This window comes from Tachyglossus aculeatus, chromosome 15 (genome assembly GCF_015852505.1).
Source record: "Tachyglossus aculeatus isolate mTacAcu1 chromosome 15, mTacAcu1.pri, whole genome shotgun sequence".
NCBI lineage: Eukaryota > Metazoa > Chordata > Mammalia > Monotremata > Tachyglossidae > Tachyglossus > Tachyglossus aculeatus.
Window position 1 is genome coordinate 461,722 of NC_052080.1, and position 18,640 is coordinate 480,361.

Consider the following 18,640-nt stretch of genomic DNA (forward strand, 5'->3'; position numbering starts at 1 on the left):
GAAGGCAGCTGCACCCTTTCGCAGGACAGAACGATGCCCACAGTGGCGCCAAAAGAGGAATTCCTCTCTTCAGGGGGGTACCTTTGGGTGGACATTTCTGCACAGAGCAGGATGAAATTCTGGAAATGTTTTTTGCAAAGCTGAAACTTGGGCGTTAGAAAGCTAATGAGAGATTATACTAGGATCAGTGGAGCAATGCTTTTCGGTTAAAATGCATAAATTGAATCTTTAACTCCATGAATGACAACATGCCTGACTGTCGGAGGCTTTCTTTTTAATAAGATGCTGTTCGGATTTTCATTATGAGCATCAAACACTTTCAATTTTCTTCCTTAAGCTTTTTTTTTTTCTTCAATTATCTCACTGCGTGTAATGATAATAAATAATTATGGCATTTATTAAGCATTTAATACTTGGAAGCACCAGGGTAAGGAAGCAGAATGGCTCTGCGGAAAGAGCACGGTCTAAGGAGTCGGAGGACTCGGGTTCTAATTTCGGTTCCGCCGCTTGCTGAGCTGCTTTATCCCCATTTTACAGAAGAGGAAACTGAGGTTCAGGAAGTTCAGAGCCTTGGCCACCGTCACACATGGCAGAACAGGGACTGGAACTCAGTGTGCCGAATCCCAGCCCTGGGCCCTTTCCACGAGATCTCTCCGTGCGACAAGGACTGCGTTCGACCTTAACGTGCATCTACCCCAGTGCTTAGAACAGTGCCTGACACCGAGAAAGAGATTAACAATCAATCGATCGATTGATTTATTGATTGATTTATTTTGTTAGTATGTTTGGTTTTGTTTTCTGCCTCCCCCTTTTAGACTGTGAGCCCACTGTTGGGTAGGGACTGTCTCTATATGTTGCCAATTTGTACTTCCCAAGCGCTTAGTACAGTGCTCCGCACATAGTAAGCGCTCAATAAATACGATTGATGATGATGATGATCGATCTGTCCTATTGATTGAACACTTACTGTGTGCAGACCATTCTACTAGCACTTGGGAGAGCACAGTATAAAAGAATTGGTAGACACATTCCCTCCCCACAATAAGCTTACAGTTCAGAGGGGGAGAAAGACATAAATATAAATAAATTATAGGCACATGACTGAAGTGGGGCTGAGAGAGGGGTGAATAAAGGGTCCAATAATTACTATTATTAGACTTCCCCAAATAATAATAATAATAATAATGATGGCATTTATTAAGCACTTACTATGTGCAAAGCACTGTTCTAAGCACTGGGGAGGTTACAAGGCGACCAGGTTAATGATTTTCTTGGAATCATCCCCTTAGACAGGGAGGCATTGGGCACCGTAAAGTTCTCAGGGGTACAGGAATTATCCCCATTCCCATTGTTCAATGAAGGGCAGGGAACGTGTCTGCTAATTCTGTTGTACTGTACCCTCAAAAGGGCTTACTACAGTGCTCTGCACATAGTAAGCACCGGGACCGTCTCTATATGTTGCCGACCTGTACTTCCCAAGCGCTTAGTACAGTGCTCTGCGCACGGAAAGTGCTCTATAAATACGATTGAATGAATGACTGAATGAATATCACTGATTTTGTGCTAGCAGAATGCCTCAAAAGCTATATCCTCTTTCATCCTTCTAAACCGGTGCTCACATCCAGCAGCTGCTCAATAAATACCAATCAATCAATTGTATTTATTGAGTGCATACTGTGTGCAGAGCACTGTACTAAGCATTTGGGAAGTACAAGTTGGCAACATATAGAGACAGTCCCTACCCAACAGTGGGCTCACAGTCTAGAAGGGGGAGACAGACAACAAAACCAAACATATTAACAAAATAATACCAGTGTAATATGGCAAAATAAACTGCCCAACCACCTCTGCATCAACCAAATACTCCTCACTATTGGCTTTAAAGCAGTCCATCACCTTGCCCCCTCCTACCTCATCTCCCTATTCTTTTACGGCCACCCAGCCCGCTCCCCTTCTCACCGAGTCTCCATCTCATCCTACCTCAATCAATCAATCAATCATATTTATTGAGCGCTTACTGTGTGCAGAGGACTGTACTAAGCGCTTGGGAAGTCCAAGTTGGCAACATATAGAGACTGTCCCTACCCGACAGTGGGCTCACAGTCTAGAATCTTGCCACCGACTTCTTGTCTACAACCTGTACTTCCCAAGCGCTTAGTACAGTGCTCTGCACACAGGAGATGCTCAATAAATACAATTGAATGAATGAATGAATGAACCTACCACCGGCTAGGAACGGCCTTCCGAAAGATAATCGCTCTCCCCCACTTCAAAGCTTTATGAAGTTGTAGACTGACTGAAGTTCCCCCCACCGTCTAGACTGTGAGCCCGCTGTCGGGTAGCGACCGTCTCTACGTGTTGCCGACTTGTACTTCCCAAGCGCTCAGTCCAGTGCTCTGCACACAGTAGGTGCTCAATAAATACGATTGAATGAATGAATGAAAGCTTTATGGCACAACTCCTTCTAGAAGCAACGCGGCTCAGTGGAAAGAGCCCGGTCTTTGGAGCCAGAGGCCGTGGGTTCAAATCCCGGCTCCGCCACTTGTAAGCTGTGTGACTTTGGGTAAGTTTGTCACTTCTCTGGGCCTCAGTTACCTCATCTGGAAAATGGGGATGAAGACTGTGAGCTCCCCGTGGGACAACCTGATCACCCTGTAACCTCCCTAGCGCTTAGAACAGTGCTCTGCACATAGTAAGCGCTTAATAAATGCTATCAAAATAAAAAAACCTCCTACAAGAAGCCTTCCCTGACAAAGCCCTCCTCTCCTCTTTGTCTCCCTGACTTGCTCCTTTCATTCATCCTTCTTCCCATCCCCACAACATGTACGTATTGATCTGTAATTTATTTCTATTAATTTCTGCCTCTCCCTCTAGATTGTGAGCTCACTAAGGGCCGGGAATATGTCTGTTTGTTTTGCTTTGTACTCTCCCAAGTGCTTAGGAAAAATGTTTTGCAAACAGTAAGCGCTCAATAAATATGATTGAATGAAATTCCAGTCCCTCAGGCCAGCATTTAAGGATGGACAGTATAGTTCTCGTACTTTCTATTCAACTCCAATCCCAATCGCCACCATTTTTCCCCCAGCTCGCCTTCTTACAATCAACCCCTGGCTTCAATCAATCAATCAATCATATTTATTGAGCGCTTACTGTGTGCAGAGCACTGTACTAAGCTTCAGTCAGTACCCACACCTTGGGCAAGCTTCTGGGGGAACGGGTTTGGGGCAGCGAGCCTGCTTTTGAGACCGGGGGATGACAAATTTCATGGGGTTCATTCATGCAATCGTATTTATTGAGCGCTTATTGTGTGCAGAGCACTGTACTAAGCACTTGGGAGGTACAAGTTGGCAACATATAGAGACAACAGTGGGCCAGAGGGGAGGGGAAACCAGGTTCCTTCACGCACGGCCTGCTGCTGGTCCTGGGCAAAATGAGCTTCGATGACCGGGCCATCGCCTCGTTGACCAGAGAAGCAGAGTGGCTGAGTGGAAAGAGCCGTAGTCTGGAAGACAGAGGACCTGGGTTCGAATCCGGGCTCTACCTGTGTAACCTCGGGCAAGTCACTTAACTTCTCTTCGATCAACACCGGGCTGTTGGATGTTAAGAAAATACAATGCATCCCGGTCTCCCTTCAGCAGGATCTGGCTTGTAAATTTATAAATATCAAAGCCGTTAAAAAACCTTCAGGATAAGTAAGAGTTTAAAATACCAAAAACCAGGAAATGCGCTCCACAATGATCCTTGATTTCTATCTACAGATGTATAGGCTGAGACATTATGTTCTCAGACTCGCAGCAGGGATTTCAGCTATCGTAGGTGTTCTTTTCCGTTCTCCACAAAACATTTACTTTCTGTGTCAGCAAGGAGAGCCGCTGCTCTGAATAAACCAAATACAGCATAGAGCCTGGCTCGGGAGGGGCTCCTTTTCGAGAGAAATGAGAATTGTAGGAGAAACCTCGAACAGTCGCGTTTTGCCAGCCGTCGGTCTCTCTCATTAATTCAGAGAGCTGAATTTCCATATTAGCGGACTTCCCACTCAGAATCCCGTTTTGTGGAGTAGTGATTTCTTTGTGCGTAGTATTTCTTTAGATTAATGTCTCTCTCCCCTTCTAGACCGTGAGCTCGTCGTGGGCAGGGAATGTTTCTGCCAACTCTGGTATATTGTACTCTCCCAAGCTCTTAGAACAGCTTTCTGCACACATAAGTGCTCAATAAATACGATTGATTAATGTCGATAATCATAACAATAATAATAACTGTGCTGCTGGATAACTGTTTACTTGGTGCACAATAATGGGGTATATATAAATACGATCAGTTTATACAATGCCCTGTTAAGGTCACATCTCCTCCAAGAGATCTTCTCCCATTAAACTCCCTTTTCCCCAGCCTGTGATCTGTGATCTTTGAACATTTGATACCTCACGACACCCCAACCCCACAGCACTTAGGTACAAGTCCTTAAATTATACATCCTAAATTATTCATCTATATTAATGTCTGTCTCCCCATCTAGACTGTCAGTGTGTTGTGGGCAAGGAACGTATATGCTAATTCTATTGTATTGTACTCTCCCAAGAGCTTATTACAGTGCTCGGCACATACTAAGTGCTTGATAAATACAACTGATTAATTGATTGAGTGCTATGATGATGATGGTGATACATATCTACATATTTATTACTCTATTTATTTATTTATTTTACTTGTACATATCTATTCTATTTATTTTATTTTGTTAATATGTTTGGTTTTGTTCTCTGTCTCCCCCTTCTCGACTTTGAGCCCGCTGTTGGGTAGGGACCGTCTCTATATGTTGCCAACTTGTACTTTCCAAGCGCTTAGTACAGTGCTCTGCGCACAGTAAGCGCTCAATAAATATGATTGATTGGTTGATGATGGTATTTGTTATGTGCTTACTATGTGCACTGTTCTAAGTGCTGGGGTAATAATAATAATAATAATAAGAATAATGGCATTTATTAAGCGCTTACTATGTGCAAAGCACTGTTCTAAGCGCTGGGGAGGTTACAAGGTGATCAGGTGGTCCCACGGGGGGCTCACAGTCTTAATCCCCATTTTACAGATGAGGTGACTGAGGCACAGAGAAGATAAGTGACTTGCCTAAAGTAACACAGCTGACAAGTGGCGGAGCGGGGATTTGAAACCATGACCTCTGACTCCAAAGCCCGTGGTAGATACAGGGTTATCAGGCTGTCCCACGTGGGGCTCTCAGTTTTAATCCCCATTTTACAGAAGAGGGAACTGAGGCCTAGAAAAGTGAAACAACTTGCCCAAGGTCACCCAGCAGACAAGTGGCAGAGCCGGGATTAGTACCCACGTCCTCTGACGGGGAGGGAACTCCAGGAGAGAGGGAGGGTATAAACAAGGGATAGACAGAGAGAGAAGGAGACTTTGGAAAGAGCCTGGACTTTGGAGTCAAAGAGGTCATGGGTTCAAATGTCTGCCAACTGTCAGCTGTGTGACTTTGGCCAAGTCGCTTAACTTCTCTGTGCCTCAGTTACGTCCTCTGTAAAATGGGGATTAGGGCTGTGAGCACCCTTTGGGAAAACCTGATCACCTTTGTAACCTCCCCAGTGCTTAGAACACTGCTTTGCACATAGTAAGCGCTTAATAAATGCCATCATTATCATTATTATTTTATTAAGTAGAGTAAGTAGGTTGGTGTCAGAAGAGGGAAGTGTTATTCCATGAAGCAGCATGGCCTGGTGGCTAGAACATGGGGCCAGGAGTCAGAAGGACCTAGGCTCTTCCATCTGTCTGCTGGGTGACCTTGGGTAGGTTACTTCACTTCTTTGTGCCTCAGTTACCTCATCTGTAAAATGGGGGTTAATACCATGAGCCCCATGTGGGACACGGACGGTAACCAACCCAGGTTATCCTGTATCTACCTACGCCCTTAGAACAGCGCCTGGCACATAGATGAGCGCTTAACGAACCCCATTTTAATAAAAAATACAACTTCTCCCTCCTACTTCATCGGTGAGACCCAATGCGGGACAGGGTCTGTCTCCAACCTGACAAATTCGTATCCACCCCAGCACTCGGAAAGGTGTTTAATACAGAGTAAGGGCTCAGAAAATATCATAAACCCCACACCCGCAAAAACAATATATAGGACAATCCCCGATCCACCCGGGGCTCATATTCCACGGGGAGGTGGGTAGATAAAACTCCTCCATCACGCATGACTAAGAGGAGCGAGTTACGGCTCCCAGCCGCAAAAACTGCACCAGAGTTACTTCTGCAGTAGCGGTGATGATTTGCACTGAGCCATCCACACTTCCGAACCCAGTTCCCATCTGCCCAGTTTTACGAAACAGAAACCCAACATTTCCGAAGCCTCGAGCGCAGCAGGACGTCACCGTTCCCCCACCGGTTTCCTAATCCGTCACTGAACCGGGCAAGCCGAGCGGTTTGCCCGTAATTTAATTCATTTCAATTAATGTCCGTCCCTCCCGGACATTAAGTAATGATGGTAAGCTCATTGTGGGCAGGGAATGGGTCTACCAACTCTCTTATATTGTTATACTGTACTCTCCCAAGTGCTTAGCCAGTGTTCTGCACAGAGTAAGTGCTCAATAAATACGAGTGACTGACTGATTACTAAGGGCCGGGTGGCAATGGAGTGGACTTCAATCTTTTCTCGTGAAAAGCAGGAGAAAAGGAAAAGAGAAATAGAAAAGGAAGGAAAAACTCAACACAAAACCAAAACGGCAGTTGTTCTCTGCGCAATAGACGCGACCAGAAAGTTTCCTTCCGACCCCCATCCCCGGCTCAACAACGACAAACAGCTTTGTGAAGCTCCTCCTCGGGGATTCTCACCTCTTCCGAATTTCGGGATCCACCGCAACCTGCCTCTTCTTCTGGGGCGGGGGCAGACCCTCTTTAGCTTGCTGCACCAAGATCTGCTCCCTCGTGGTCACCATAGTTACGGTTTCCATTACGGTCGTCTGCGTTAGTGACGGCGGAGCGGCGGGGACAGCCTGTGAGATCTGTGAAAAGTATTGCAACAGAGGTCGCACGTTGCTTGAAAGACTTCAATACGGCCCGTTTGGAGTGGCAACGGAAAATAATGAGAAACGGCTCCAGTCTATTCGCGGCCTGCCCTTCGCAACAAAATCACACCCGATTGAACTGAGCCCAAATTGTTTTATCTGACGCAGGTTATGTGGAGGAGACACTCGGAGAAGCCAAAATCAAAATTAGAAGTGTGGCTGGTGCTTCTGAGCAGTGGGTAAATTAGGACAAGTGGAGGAGAACGCGACAGAGCTGTAATTCTGGGCTAGAGCTACAGGATTACCGTTGACAAACTTGTACGGAAATCATAACGCGGTTAGGGTTCCTCCGTGTTCCCGTCCACGAAGAACAAGCATGCCCTCAGAGGGGATACTAGCTCAATAAATAAGCGCTCAATAAATACGATTGATTGATACTAGGGATGGGAAATCCATGGTGACTCCAGCTGGGATAATAATAATAACAATAATGGCATTTATTAAGCGCTGACTATGTGCAAAGCACTGTTCTAAGCGCTGGAGAGGTTACAAGGTGATTAGGTTGTCCCCTGGGGGGCTCACCGTCTTAATCCCCACTTCTCTGTGCCTCAGTTCCCTCATCTGTAAAATGGGGATTCAAACTGTGAGCCCCCCCGGGGACAACCTGATCACCTTGTCACCTCCCCAGCGCTTAGAACAGTGCGTTGTGCGTAATAAGCACTTACTAAATGTCATCATTATTATCAATCAATCAATCGTATTTATTGAGCGCTTACTGTGTGCAGAGCAGTGTACTAAGCGCTTGGGAAGTACAAGTTGGCAACATAAAGAGACGGTCCCTACCCAACAGTGGGCTCACAGTCTAGAAGACTGATTACGATGTATATATGTTTGTACATGTTTCTTCTATTTATTTTATTTTGTTAATATATTTTGTTTTGTTGTCCATCTCCCCCTCCTAGACTGTGAGCCCGCTGTCGGGTAGGGACTGGCTCTAGATGTCGCCGCCCTGGACTTCCCAAGCGCTTAGTCCAGTGCTCTGCACACAGTAAGCGCTCAATAAATACGATTGAATGAATGAATGCATGACCAGGCAGATGGGTTATCCACCAATCAATCAATAAATCAGTCAATCGTATTTATTGAGCACTTACTTTGTGCAGAGCACTGGACTAAGCGCTTGGGAAGTCCAAGTTGGCAACATATAGAGATGGTCCCTACCCAACAGTGGGCTCACAGTCTAGAAGACTGATTACGATGTATATATGTTTGTACATGTTTCTTCTATTTACTTTATTTTGTTAATATATTTTGTTTTGTTGTCTGTCTCCCACTCCTAGACTGTGAGCACGCTGTCGGGTAGGGACCGGCTCTAGATGTCGCCGCCCTGGACTTCCCAAGCGCTTAGTCCGGTGCTCTGCACACAGTAAGCGCTCAATAAATACGATTGAATGAATGAATGCATGACCAGGCAGATGGGTTATCCACCAATCAATCAATCAATCAGTCAATCGTATTTATTGAGCGCTTACTGTGTGCAGAGCACTGGACTAAGCGCTTGGGAAGTCCAAGTTGGCAACATATAGAGACGGTCCCTACCCAACAGTGGGCTCACAGTCTAGAAGACTGATTACGATGTATATATGTCTGTACATGTTTCTTCTATTTATTTCATTTCGTTAATATATTTTGTCTTGTCGTCCGTCTCCCCCTCCTAGACTGTGAGCCCGCTGTCGGGTAGGGACCGGCTGTAGATGTCGCCGACCTGGACTTCCCAAGCGCTTAGTCCGGTGCTCTGCACACAGTAAGCGCTCAATAAATACGACTGAATGAATGAATGCATGACCAGGCAGATGGGTTATCCACCAATCAACCAATCAATCGTATTTATTGAGCGCTTACTGTGTGCAGAGCACTGGACTAAGCGCTTGGGAAGTCCAAGTTGGCAACATATAGAGACGGTCCCTACCCAACAGTGGGCTCAATCAATCAATCAATCGTATTTATTGAGCGCTGACTGTGTGCAGAGCACTGGCCCAGCCTTCGGGCTCACGGTGACGCCCCGAGAGCTGGGAGGAGACTGGGTTCCGTGCGGCGCTCACCTGCAGGGAGCTCTTCTCCAGCTTCCGGGCGAGGCCGTCCCAACGCTGGGCGAAGCGCTCGAGCCACGCCTCCAGCTTGCGGGCCAAGTCCTCACTCTGCGCGGCCGCGAGGAGGGCCTGGCTCCGGGAGCACAGCCGCTCCATCGTCTGCTTCTTCCGCTCCAGCTCTCCCTTCAGGGCCTGCGAATGCCAGCGCATCGAGTCACGCTGTGCCTTGCGACGAGGGACCTACCTTGAAATTACATCTCAAACTTTCTCATTTATTCACTGTAAGATCCGTGACCCCCCTCTAACGATAATAACGATGGCATTTATTAATCCATCAATCAATCAATCGTACCCCTCCAATGATAATAATAGTAACGATGGCATTTATTAATCGATCAATCAATCATATTTATTGAGCGCTTACTGTGTGCAGAGCACTGTACTAAGCGCTGGGGAAGTAAGCGCTTACAATGGATTGATCACATGCTATGGTGATCACGGTGGTATTTGTTAAGTGCTTCCTCTAGACTGTGAACCCACTGTTGGGTAGGGACCATCTCTATATCATCATCATCAATCGTATTTATTGAGCGCTCACTGTGTGCAGAGCACTGTACTAAGCGCTTGGGAAGTACAAGTTGGCAACATATAGAGACAGTCCCTACCCAACAGTGGGCTGTTGCCATTATTTTGGAATTTTGTACAGTTTACGAGAGAGAACTGAGTTTTAACTTGCTTTCCCTAAAACTGCAGATTAATTTTTCAATACGTAGTTCTCTGCCCTATAACACTTTCCAAGTGCTTCGTAGAGTGCTCTGCACACAGTAGGTGCTCAATCAATCAATCAATCGTATTTATTGAGCGCTGACTGTGTGCAGAGCACTGTACTAAGCGCCTGGGGAAGTAAGCGCTTACAATGGATTGATTACGTGCTATGATGATCACGGTGGTATTTGTTAAGCGCTTCCTGTGTGCTGCTCTAGCCTGTGAGCCCACTGTTGGGTAGGGACCGTCTCTAGATGTTGCCATTATTTTGGAATTTTGTACAGTTTACGAGAGAGAATTGAGTTTTAATTTGCTTTCCCTAAAATTGCAGATTAATTTTTCAATATGTAGTTCTCTGCCCAATAATACTTCCCAATTTTGTTTCTCTCCAAGAAATACAGAACTGCTTTCAATGCAGCTTTCCAGAAACCAAAGCTTCATGGGTCAGGGGAGTAGGAAGGAAGATGGGCAAAGAGACGGTATAATCAATCTGCTCGCCACCCCAATGCTTAGTACAATGCCTGGTTATAATAATGATGGTATTTGTTATGTGCTTACTAAAGTGCCAAGTACTGTTCTAAGCACACTTAACAGATAACAATCAGTAAATCAATCGTATTTATTGAGCGCTTACTGTGTGCAGAGCACTGTACTAAGCGCTTGGGAAGTCCCAGTTGGCAACATCTAGAGCCGCTCCCTACCCAACAGTGGGCTCACAGTCTAGAAGGGGGAGACAGAGAACAAAACCAAACATATTAACAAAATAAAATAAATAGAATAGATATGTACAGGTAAAATAAATAAATGATTGATTGATTGATTGATTGCTGTAAGCGCTGGGGTAATAATAATAATAATAATAATGGCATTTATTAAGTGCTCACTATGCACAAAGCGCTGTTCTAAGTGCTGGGGAGGCTACAAGGTGATCAGGTTGCTCATTCATTCATTCAATTGTATTTATTGAGCGCTTACTGCGTGCAGAGCACTGTACTGAGCGCTTGGGAAGTCCAAGTTGGCGACATATAGGAACTATTCCTACCCAACAGTGGGCTCACAGTCTAGAAGGGGGAGACAGACAACAAAACCAAACATATTAACAAAATAAAATAAATAGAATAGATATGTACAAGTAAAATAAATAAATGATTGATTAATTGATTGATTGCTCTAAGCGCTGGGGTAATAATAATAATAATGGCATTTATTAAGCGCTCACTATGTGCAAAGCACTGTTCTAAGCGCTGGGGAGGCTACAAGGTGATCAGGTTGCTCATTCATTCATTCAATCATATTTATTGAGCGCTTACTGTGTGCACAGCACTGTACTGAGCACTTGGGAAGTCCAAGTTGGCGACATATAGAGACGGTCCCTACCCAACAGTGGGCTCACAGTCTAGAAGGGGGAGACAGACAACTAAACAACACATACTGATAAAATAAAATAAGTAGAATAAATATGTACCGAAAAAATAGAGTAATAAATCTGTACAAACATATATACAGGTGCTGTGGGGAGGGGAAGGAGGTAAGGTGGGGGGGGGGGGGATGGGTAGGGAAAGGAGGGGCTCAGTCTGGGTTGTCCCACGTGGGGCTCACAGTCTTAATCCCCATTTTACAGACGAGGTAACTGAGGCACAGAGAAGTTAAGTAGACCACAAGCTTGTTATGGGCAGGGAACGCATCCGCTAATTCTGCTCTATTGTCCTCTCTCAAGTGCTTAGCACAGCGCTCTGCACATAATAAGGTGCATTAAGGTGCTATGTAAAAGTCTCATCTCATTGTACATATCTATTCTATTTTATTTTGTTAATGTGTTTGGTTTTGTTCTCTGTCTCCCCCCTCTAGACTGTGAGCCCACTGCTGGGTAGGGACTGTCTCTATATGTTGCCAACTTGTACTTCCCAAGTGCTTAGTACAGCGCTCTGCACACCGTAAGCGCTCAATAAATATGACTGATTGATTGATAATAAGGGGTCAAATAAATTCCACTGATTGACATCACCCGTTCTGCCGGGAGCCCCGTGCCAGAAACAGGGAGAGGATTTGGGGTCTAGGCAGAGATCTGGGTCCCGGGATCGGCCCCCCAAAATGGGTAGTTGGGAACCTCCGTCACCGCAGTCATCCTTATTACCCGGAATGCAGCCTTGTGCCCAAAGCCAGGAAGGCCCCAGGTGGGTAACGTTCGTCATGCTTCCCTCGCTCCCTATTTCTCTCCCCCATCCCAGCATCTCTTCTCTGTCTTTAGGAAAATTAATTCTCCATGGAAAGGATTCCGGAAATTCATATCCATAGGGCGCCTTACACAATCAACCCGAAGCAGCGTGGCTCAGTGGAAAGAGACCGGGCTTTGGAGTCAGAGGTCGTGGGTTCAAATCCCCGCTCCGCCAACTGTCAGCTGTGTGACTTTGGGCAAGCCACTTCACTTCTCTGGGCCTCAGTTCCCTCATCAGGAAAATGCGGATTAAGACTGTGAGCCCCACGGGGGACAACCTGATCACCTTGTATTCCCCCAGTGCTTAGAACAGTGCTTTGCACATAGCGCTGGCTGAGGCACAGACATGACAGGGGGCATGCCTAACGTCAACCGGTCAACATCAAACGAGTGGTCGAGGGTGACTGGAACGCAGACCCTGGGACCTCGGACCTTTCCACCGGCCTGTGCTATTTTTTAAGCTTCAAACTCAACGGCAGTCCAACGTCCTATCGCCTTGGACGTCTCCGAAGCTCCATTGTTGCCACGATAATAATAATAATAATAATAATAATAATAATAATGGCATTTATTAAGCACTTACTATGTGCAGAGCACTGTTCTAAGCTCTGGGGAATTTACAAGGTGATCAGGTTGCCCCATGTGGGGCTCACAGTCTTAATCCCCATTTTACAGATGAGGTAACTGAGGCCCAGAGAAGTTAAGTGACTTGCCCAAAGTCACACAGCTGATGAGTGGTAGAGTCGGCATTTGAACCCATGACCTGTGACTCCAAAGCCCGGGCTCTTTCCACTGAGCCACGCTACATCTCGATGTCCGAAAGAGCTGCATTTTCCGTAGCCTAGAGCACATCAGTTGAGTACAATTCTACAAACCCGTCGAGGGTCTCTGAATATCTTCACGGAGTTAAGAGAAATGATGGCAACGCTAGGACTTATTCCAAAATAATTTCGCCCGCTCCAGCGTAAAATCAAGGGACGGCGTTCTCGCTCTACGGCCGCGCCTGCTATAGGATACGGTGACAGATGGCACCGCTTTGGGTCTCAGATCGGGACATATTTTAACGAACGTTAAATTCTTAGTCACTGCCAGAGTCGGCGGGGGAATTTTACCTCAAATTCTAAACCAGCTGTCAGATTCTGCTAATTACTTCAGTCTAATGGTTAGACTTTATAAAAAAAGAAAAAAATGCATCCCCGTTCAGTTCAGAGACGGAGTGAAACATTTGCACATAGGAAGCTCCTAATAAATGCTATTATTATTATTATTATTATTATTGTTATTATTATTACCTGCTGTTTGTCCTGGTCAAAGCTGCTGTTTGCAGGTGGTTTTTGCATGCTGTTTGAATATCTGCTGGAACAGTTCAGTTCCTACTACGTTCTTTATTTAAAATGTTTTGTCTGAAGTCCACCTGCAGGCTTTGGTGCCAAACTGCATATATATATATGTATATACCTGTATATGTGTGTGTATATATATATATATATATGTATTTATTACTCTATTCATTTTATTTGTACCTATTTATTTTATTTTGTTAATATGTTTTGTTTTGTTGTCTGTCTCCCTCTCCTAGACTGTGAGCCCACTGTTGGGTAGGGACCGTCTCTATATGTTGCCTACATATATATATATATATATATATATATATATATATATATATATGCATTTATTGCTCTATTTATTTATTCATTTTATTTGTACCTATTTGTTTTATTTATTTTATTTTGTTAATATGTTTGGTTTCGTTGTCTGTCTTCCCCTTCTAGACTGTGAGCCCGCTGTTGGGTAGGGACCGTCTCTATATGTTGTGTATGTATATATATATATATGTATATATATATATATTACTCTATTTATTCATTTTATTTGTACCTATTTATTCTATTTATTTTATTTTGTTAATACGTTTTGTTTAGTTGTCCGTCTCCCCCTTCTAGACTGTGAGCCCACTGTTGGGTAGGGACCATCTCTATATGTTGCCAACTTGGACTTCCCAGGCGCTTAGTACAGTGCTCTGCACACAGTAAGCGCTCAATAAATACGATTGAATGAATGAATGAATGAATTTTGAATTTTAAGCATGTTGGGGATTATTGACAAATTACTTAAAGATAACATTAAATTACTTAAAGTTATCTTTAACTTGTTAAAGATAACAAGTCCTGAGGCTAGCATGGCCTAATTCCACCAGGATTTCGAAGCGATCTGGAGCCCTTCGTTTCCGAGACACTTAAGTCATTATCAATCAATCAATCGTATTTACTGAGCGCTTACTGTGTGCAGAGCACTGTACTAAGCGCTTGGGAAGGACAAGTTGGCAACATGTAGAGACAGTCCCTACCCAACAGTGGGCTCACAGTCTAGAAGCCCGGTGCTTAAGAGAAGCAGCGTGGCTCAGTGGAAAGAGCCTGGGCTTTGGAGTCAGAGGTCACGGGTTCAAATCCCAGCTCCGCCAACTGTCAGCCGTGTGACTTTGGGAGAGTCACTTCACTTCTCCGGGCCTCAGTTCCCTCATATGTCAAATGGGGATGAAGACTGTGAGCCTCCCGTGGGACAACCAGATCACCTTGTAACGTCCCCAGCGCTTAGAACAGTGCTTTGCACATAGTAAGCGCCTAACGAATGCCACCATTATTATTTATTATTACAGTACCTGGCACATAATAAGTGCTTAACAAATGCCATCATTACTATTTATTATTACAGTGCCTGGCACATAGTAAGCACCTAACAAATGCCATCATTATTATTTATTATTACAGTGCCTGGAACATAATAAGCACCTAACAAATGCCATCATTATTATTTATTATTACAGTACCTGGCACATAATAAGTGCTTAACAAATGCCATCATTATTATTTATTATTACAGTGCCTGGAACATAGTAAGTGCCTAACAAATGCCATCATTATTATTTATTATTACAGTGCCTGGCACATAGTGAGTGCTTAACAAATGCCATCATTACTATTTATTAGTACAGTGCCTGGCACATAGTAAGCACCTAACAAATGCCATTATTATCATTTATTATTACAGTGCCTGGCACATAGAAAGCGCCTAACAAATGCCATTACTATTATTTATTTTTACAGTGCCTGGCACATAGTAAGCGCTTAACAAATGCCATCATTATTATTTATTATTACGGTGCCTGGCACATAGTAAGCGCTTAACAAATGCCATCATTATTGTTTATTATTACAGTACCTGGCACATAATAAGTGCTTAACAAATGCCACCATTACTATTTATTATTACAGTACCTGGCACATCATAAGCGCTTAACAAATGCCATCATTATTATTTATTATTACAGTGCCTGTTACATAGTAAGCGACTAACAAATGCTGTCACTATCATGGATTATTACAGTGCCCGGCACATAGTAAGCGCTTAACAAATGCCATCATTATTATTTATTATTACAGTGTCTGGCACATAGTAAGCGCTTAACACACGCCATCATCATTATTTATTATTACAGTACCTGACACATAATAAGCGCTTAACAAATGCCATCATTATTATCTATTATTACAGTACCTGGCACATAATAAGCGCTTAACAAATGCCATCATTATTATTTATTATTACGGTGCCTGGCACATAGTAAGCGCTTAACACACGCCATCATTATTATTTATTTTTACAGTGCCTGGCACATAATAAGCGCCTAACAAATGCCATCATTATTATTTATTATTACAGTACCTGGCACATAGTAAGCGCTTAACAAATGCCATCATTACTATTTATTATTACAGTACCTGACACATCATAAGCGCTTAACAAATGCCATCATTATTATTTATTATTACAGTGCCTGGCACATAGTAAGCACCTAACAAATGCCATCATTATTATTTATTATTACAGTGCCTGGCACACAGTAAGCACCTACAAATGCCATCAATATTACTTATTATTACAGTGCCTGGCACATAATAGGCACCTAGCAGATACCATTTAAAAAAAATAGGAGCTTCCAACCTAAAGCGGAGAAGGAGAGCCGGTACTTACCGACAGCTTTCGGAGATTAGTCAGCATTTCATTTTGGTCCTTACAGCCGGCGAGATTGATGCCGCTGACGGCCACTTCTTTTTCGGTGAGCCACGCGTCGAACAGACACTGAGATGAGGAAAAGGGGAATAACAACCTGCAGGGTCCGACGGGCTCCGCGCCTTCCGACTTTGCAGCTCTGAGACTGACTCACCTGTTCGTCCGTAAAGTGCTGCCACTTGAGAAGGATATCTTGCAGGACGGCCCAGCGATCCTCCGTCCATCGACATATGTTGGCCCACCGGTCGCCCAGAACCTAGGAAAAAATTTTTAAAAAAGCAATTTACAACTCAATAAATAAACCAGGTTTCTGGCTCGGAAGTGGGGCCAAGTGGAATGGGAGAGGGACTGGAAGTTAGGAGACCTGAGTTCTCCTCCCAGCTCTGCTGCTGGTTTGCTGTGCGACTTTGGGCGAGTCACGTCACCTCTCTGAGCCTCATTTTATTCATCCGTAAAATGAGGCTGAAACACCAAGTCTCCCAATCTCTCGCACGTTGTATCCCACGTGAGATAAGGTTTTCAGACCCACGGTACTGAGTCTGAAGCAGCGTGGCTCAGTGGAAAGAGCCCGGGCTTTGGAGTCAGAGGTCATGGGTTCAAATCCCAGCTCTGCCAACTGTCAGCTGTGTGACTTTGGGCAAGTCACTTCACTTCTCTGGGCCTCAGTGACCTCCTCTGTAAAATGGGGATTAAGACTGTGAGCCCTCCGTGGGACAACCTGATCACCTTTAACCTCCCCAGCGCTTAGAACAGTGCTTTGCACATAGTAAGCACTTAATAAATGCCATTATTATTATTATTATGGGTTCAAATCCCAGCTCCGCCAACAGTCAGCTGTGTGACTTTGGGCAAGTCACTTAACTTCTCTGTGCTTCAGTTACCTCATCTGTAAAATGGGGATGAAGACTGTGAGGCCCCCGTGGGACAACCTGATCAGCTTGTATCCTCTCCAGCGCTTACAACAGTGCTTTGCACATAGTAAGCGCTTAATAAATGCCATTATCATTATTATTATTATTATCCCAGCACAGAGTTTAACATGGCACTCTGGACCACAGTAAGCAGAGTTTAGTGGATTGGAGTCAATGGGTGCTCAATAAATACTGTTATTACTACTAAATAATGAATACTCAATAAATACCATTGAACTAATGCTGTCCCACGATCTGGAATTATTTCTTGATTATTTATGGGCCCGTACACCGGTTTGGAACGGTAAGCAAGGTGCTTAATTGTACTAACCTTTTCGCATTTACATCCCCAATCCGGAATGCATATTATACGGAAGTGGTCACTATCGATTTCTACGCTTGTGTGAGAAGATACATCAGTTTTAAGTCACATACTGCTCGAAGACAGAAGGCCGCTAACTAAGGGAAAACTCCTCACCGTCGGTTTCAAAGCTCTCCATTCCCCGCAGCCCCTCTTACCTCACCTCCCTTCTGTCCTTCTGCAGCCCAGCGCGCACCCTCCGCTCCTTTGGTGCCGCTCACCTCCTCACCGGGCCTCGTTCTCGCCCGTCCCGCCGTCGACCCCCGGCCCACGTCCTCCCCCTGGCCCGGAATGCCCTCCCTCCTCAAATCCACCCATTACACTTCCCTCCTTCAAAGCCCAACAGAAGCCTCGCCTCCTCCAAGAAGCCTTCCCACTTCCCTTTTTCTCGGCTCCCTCTCCCCGCCGCATCCCCCAACTCACTCCCTTTCCCCCACCTCCCCGCTCACTCGGCACTTGTGTATATATGTACCCACCTATAATTCTATTTATTCACATTGATACCTGCTTGTTTTGATGTGTATATAGCTATAATTCTATTTATTTATATTAATATCTGTTTACTTGCTTTGATGCGTATATAGCTATAATTCTATTTATTTATATTAATATCTGTTTACTTGCTTTGACGTGTATATAGCTATAATCCTGTTTATTTATACTGATGCCTATTTATTCGTTTTGATGACTGTCACCCTCCTTCTAGTCCTCCCCTTGGCCCGGAATGTCTCTATAAATAGCCGACTTGGACTTCCCAAGCGCTTAGTACAATGCTCTGCACACAGTAAGCACTCAATAAGTACGATTGATGATTAATACAGTGCTCTACACACGGTTCACGCTCAATAAATACGCTTGAATGGATGAATGACCAAACTTCCCATCCAAAACACTGACTAGTGATGATTCATTCATTCATGGCCCCAAGAGTGCACCGCGCCCAGTGGGTGCTCAATAAAAGGTCGTTGAGGTGAAAGGATGTGTCTCACCAATGGAAGGCCCATCCAAAGGCACGTAGAAGCATAGACTCAAACGGGGGATACGAGCATTTCAACTCAGTGCGGGAATTTCAAGCTCGCGACATTTCACCCGACTTTCCGGAGACTTCTGCGGCTGACTCATCTCCCCGTCTCCCTCCTTAATTCCACTCCCTAATACACCATCCCCAAAAGAGGCAATGAAACGCTTGGACAGCGATCTGATGGCTG

General features: G+C 44.6%; 1 protein-coding gene across 1 annotated transcript in view; it reads right to left on the bottom strand.

Annotated features, from left to right (window-relative positions):
* DMD (dystrophin) overlaps positions 1 to 18,640 on the bottom strand; it is a 553,630-nt gene that overhangs the window by 435,858 nt on the left and 99,132 nt on the right. The window contains exons 12-15 of the mRNA XM_038757068.1: positions 16,315 to 16,416; positions 16,122 to 16,229; positions 9,122 to 9,301; positions 6,847 to 7,016 (exon numbers count right to left, since the gene is read on the bottom strand). Of these exons, the coding sequence (XP_038612996.1) occupies positions 6,847 to 7,016; positions 9,122 to 9,301; positions 16,122 to 16,229; positions 16,315 to 16,416 (560 nt within the window). The remainder of the gene's footprint in view (positions 1 to 6,846; positions 7,017 to 9,121; positions 9,302 to 16,121; positions 16,230 to 16,314; positions 16,417 to 18,640) is intronic.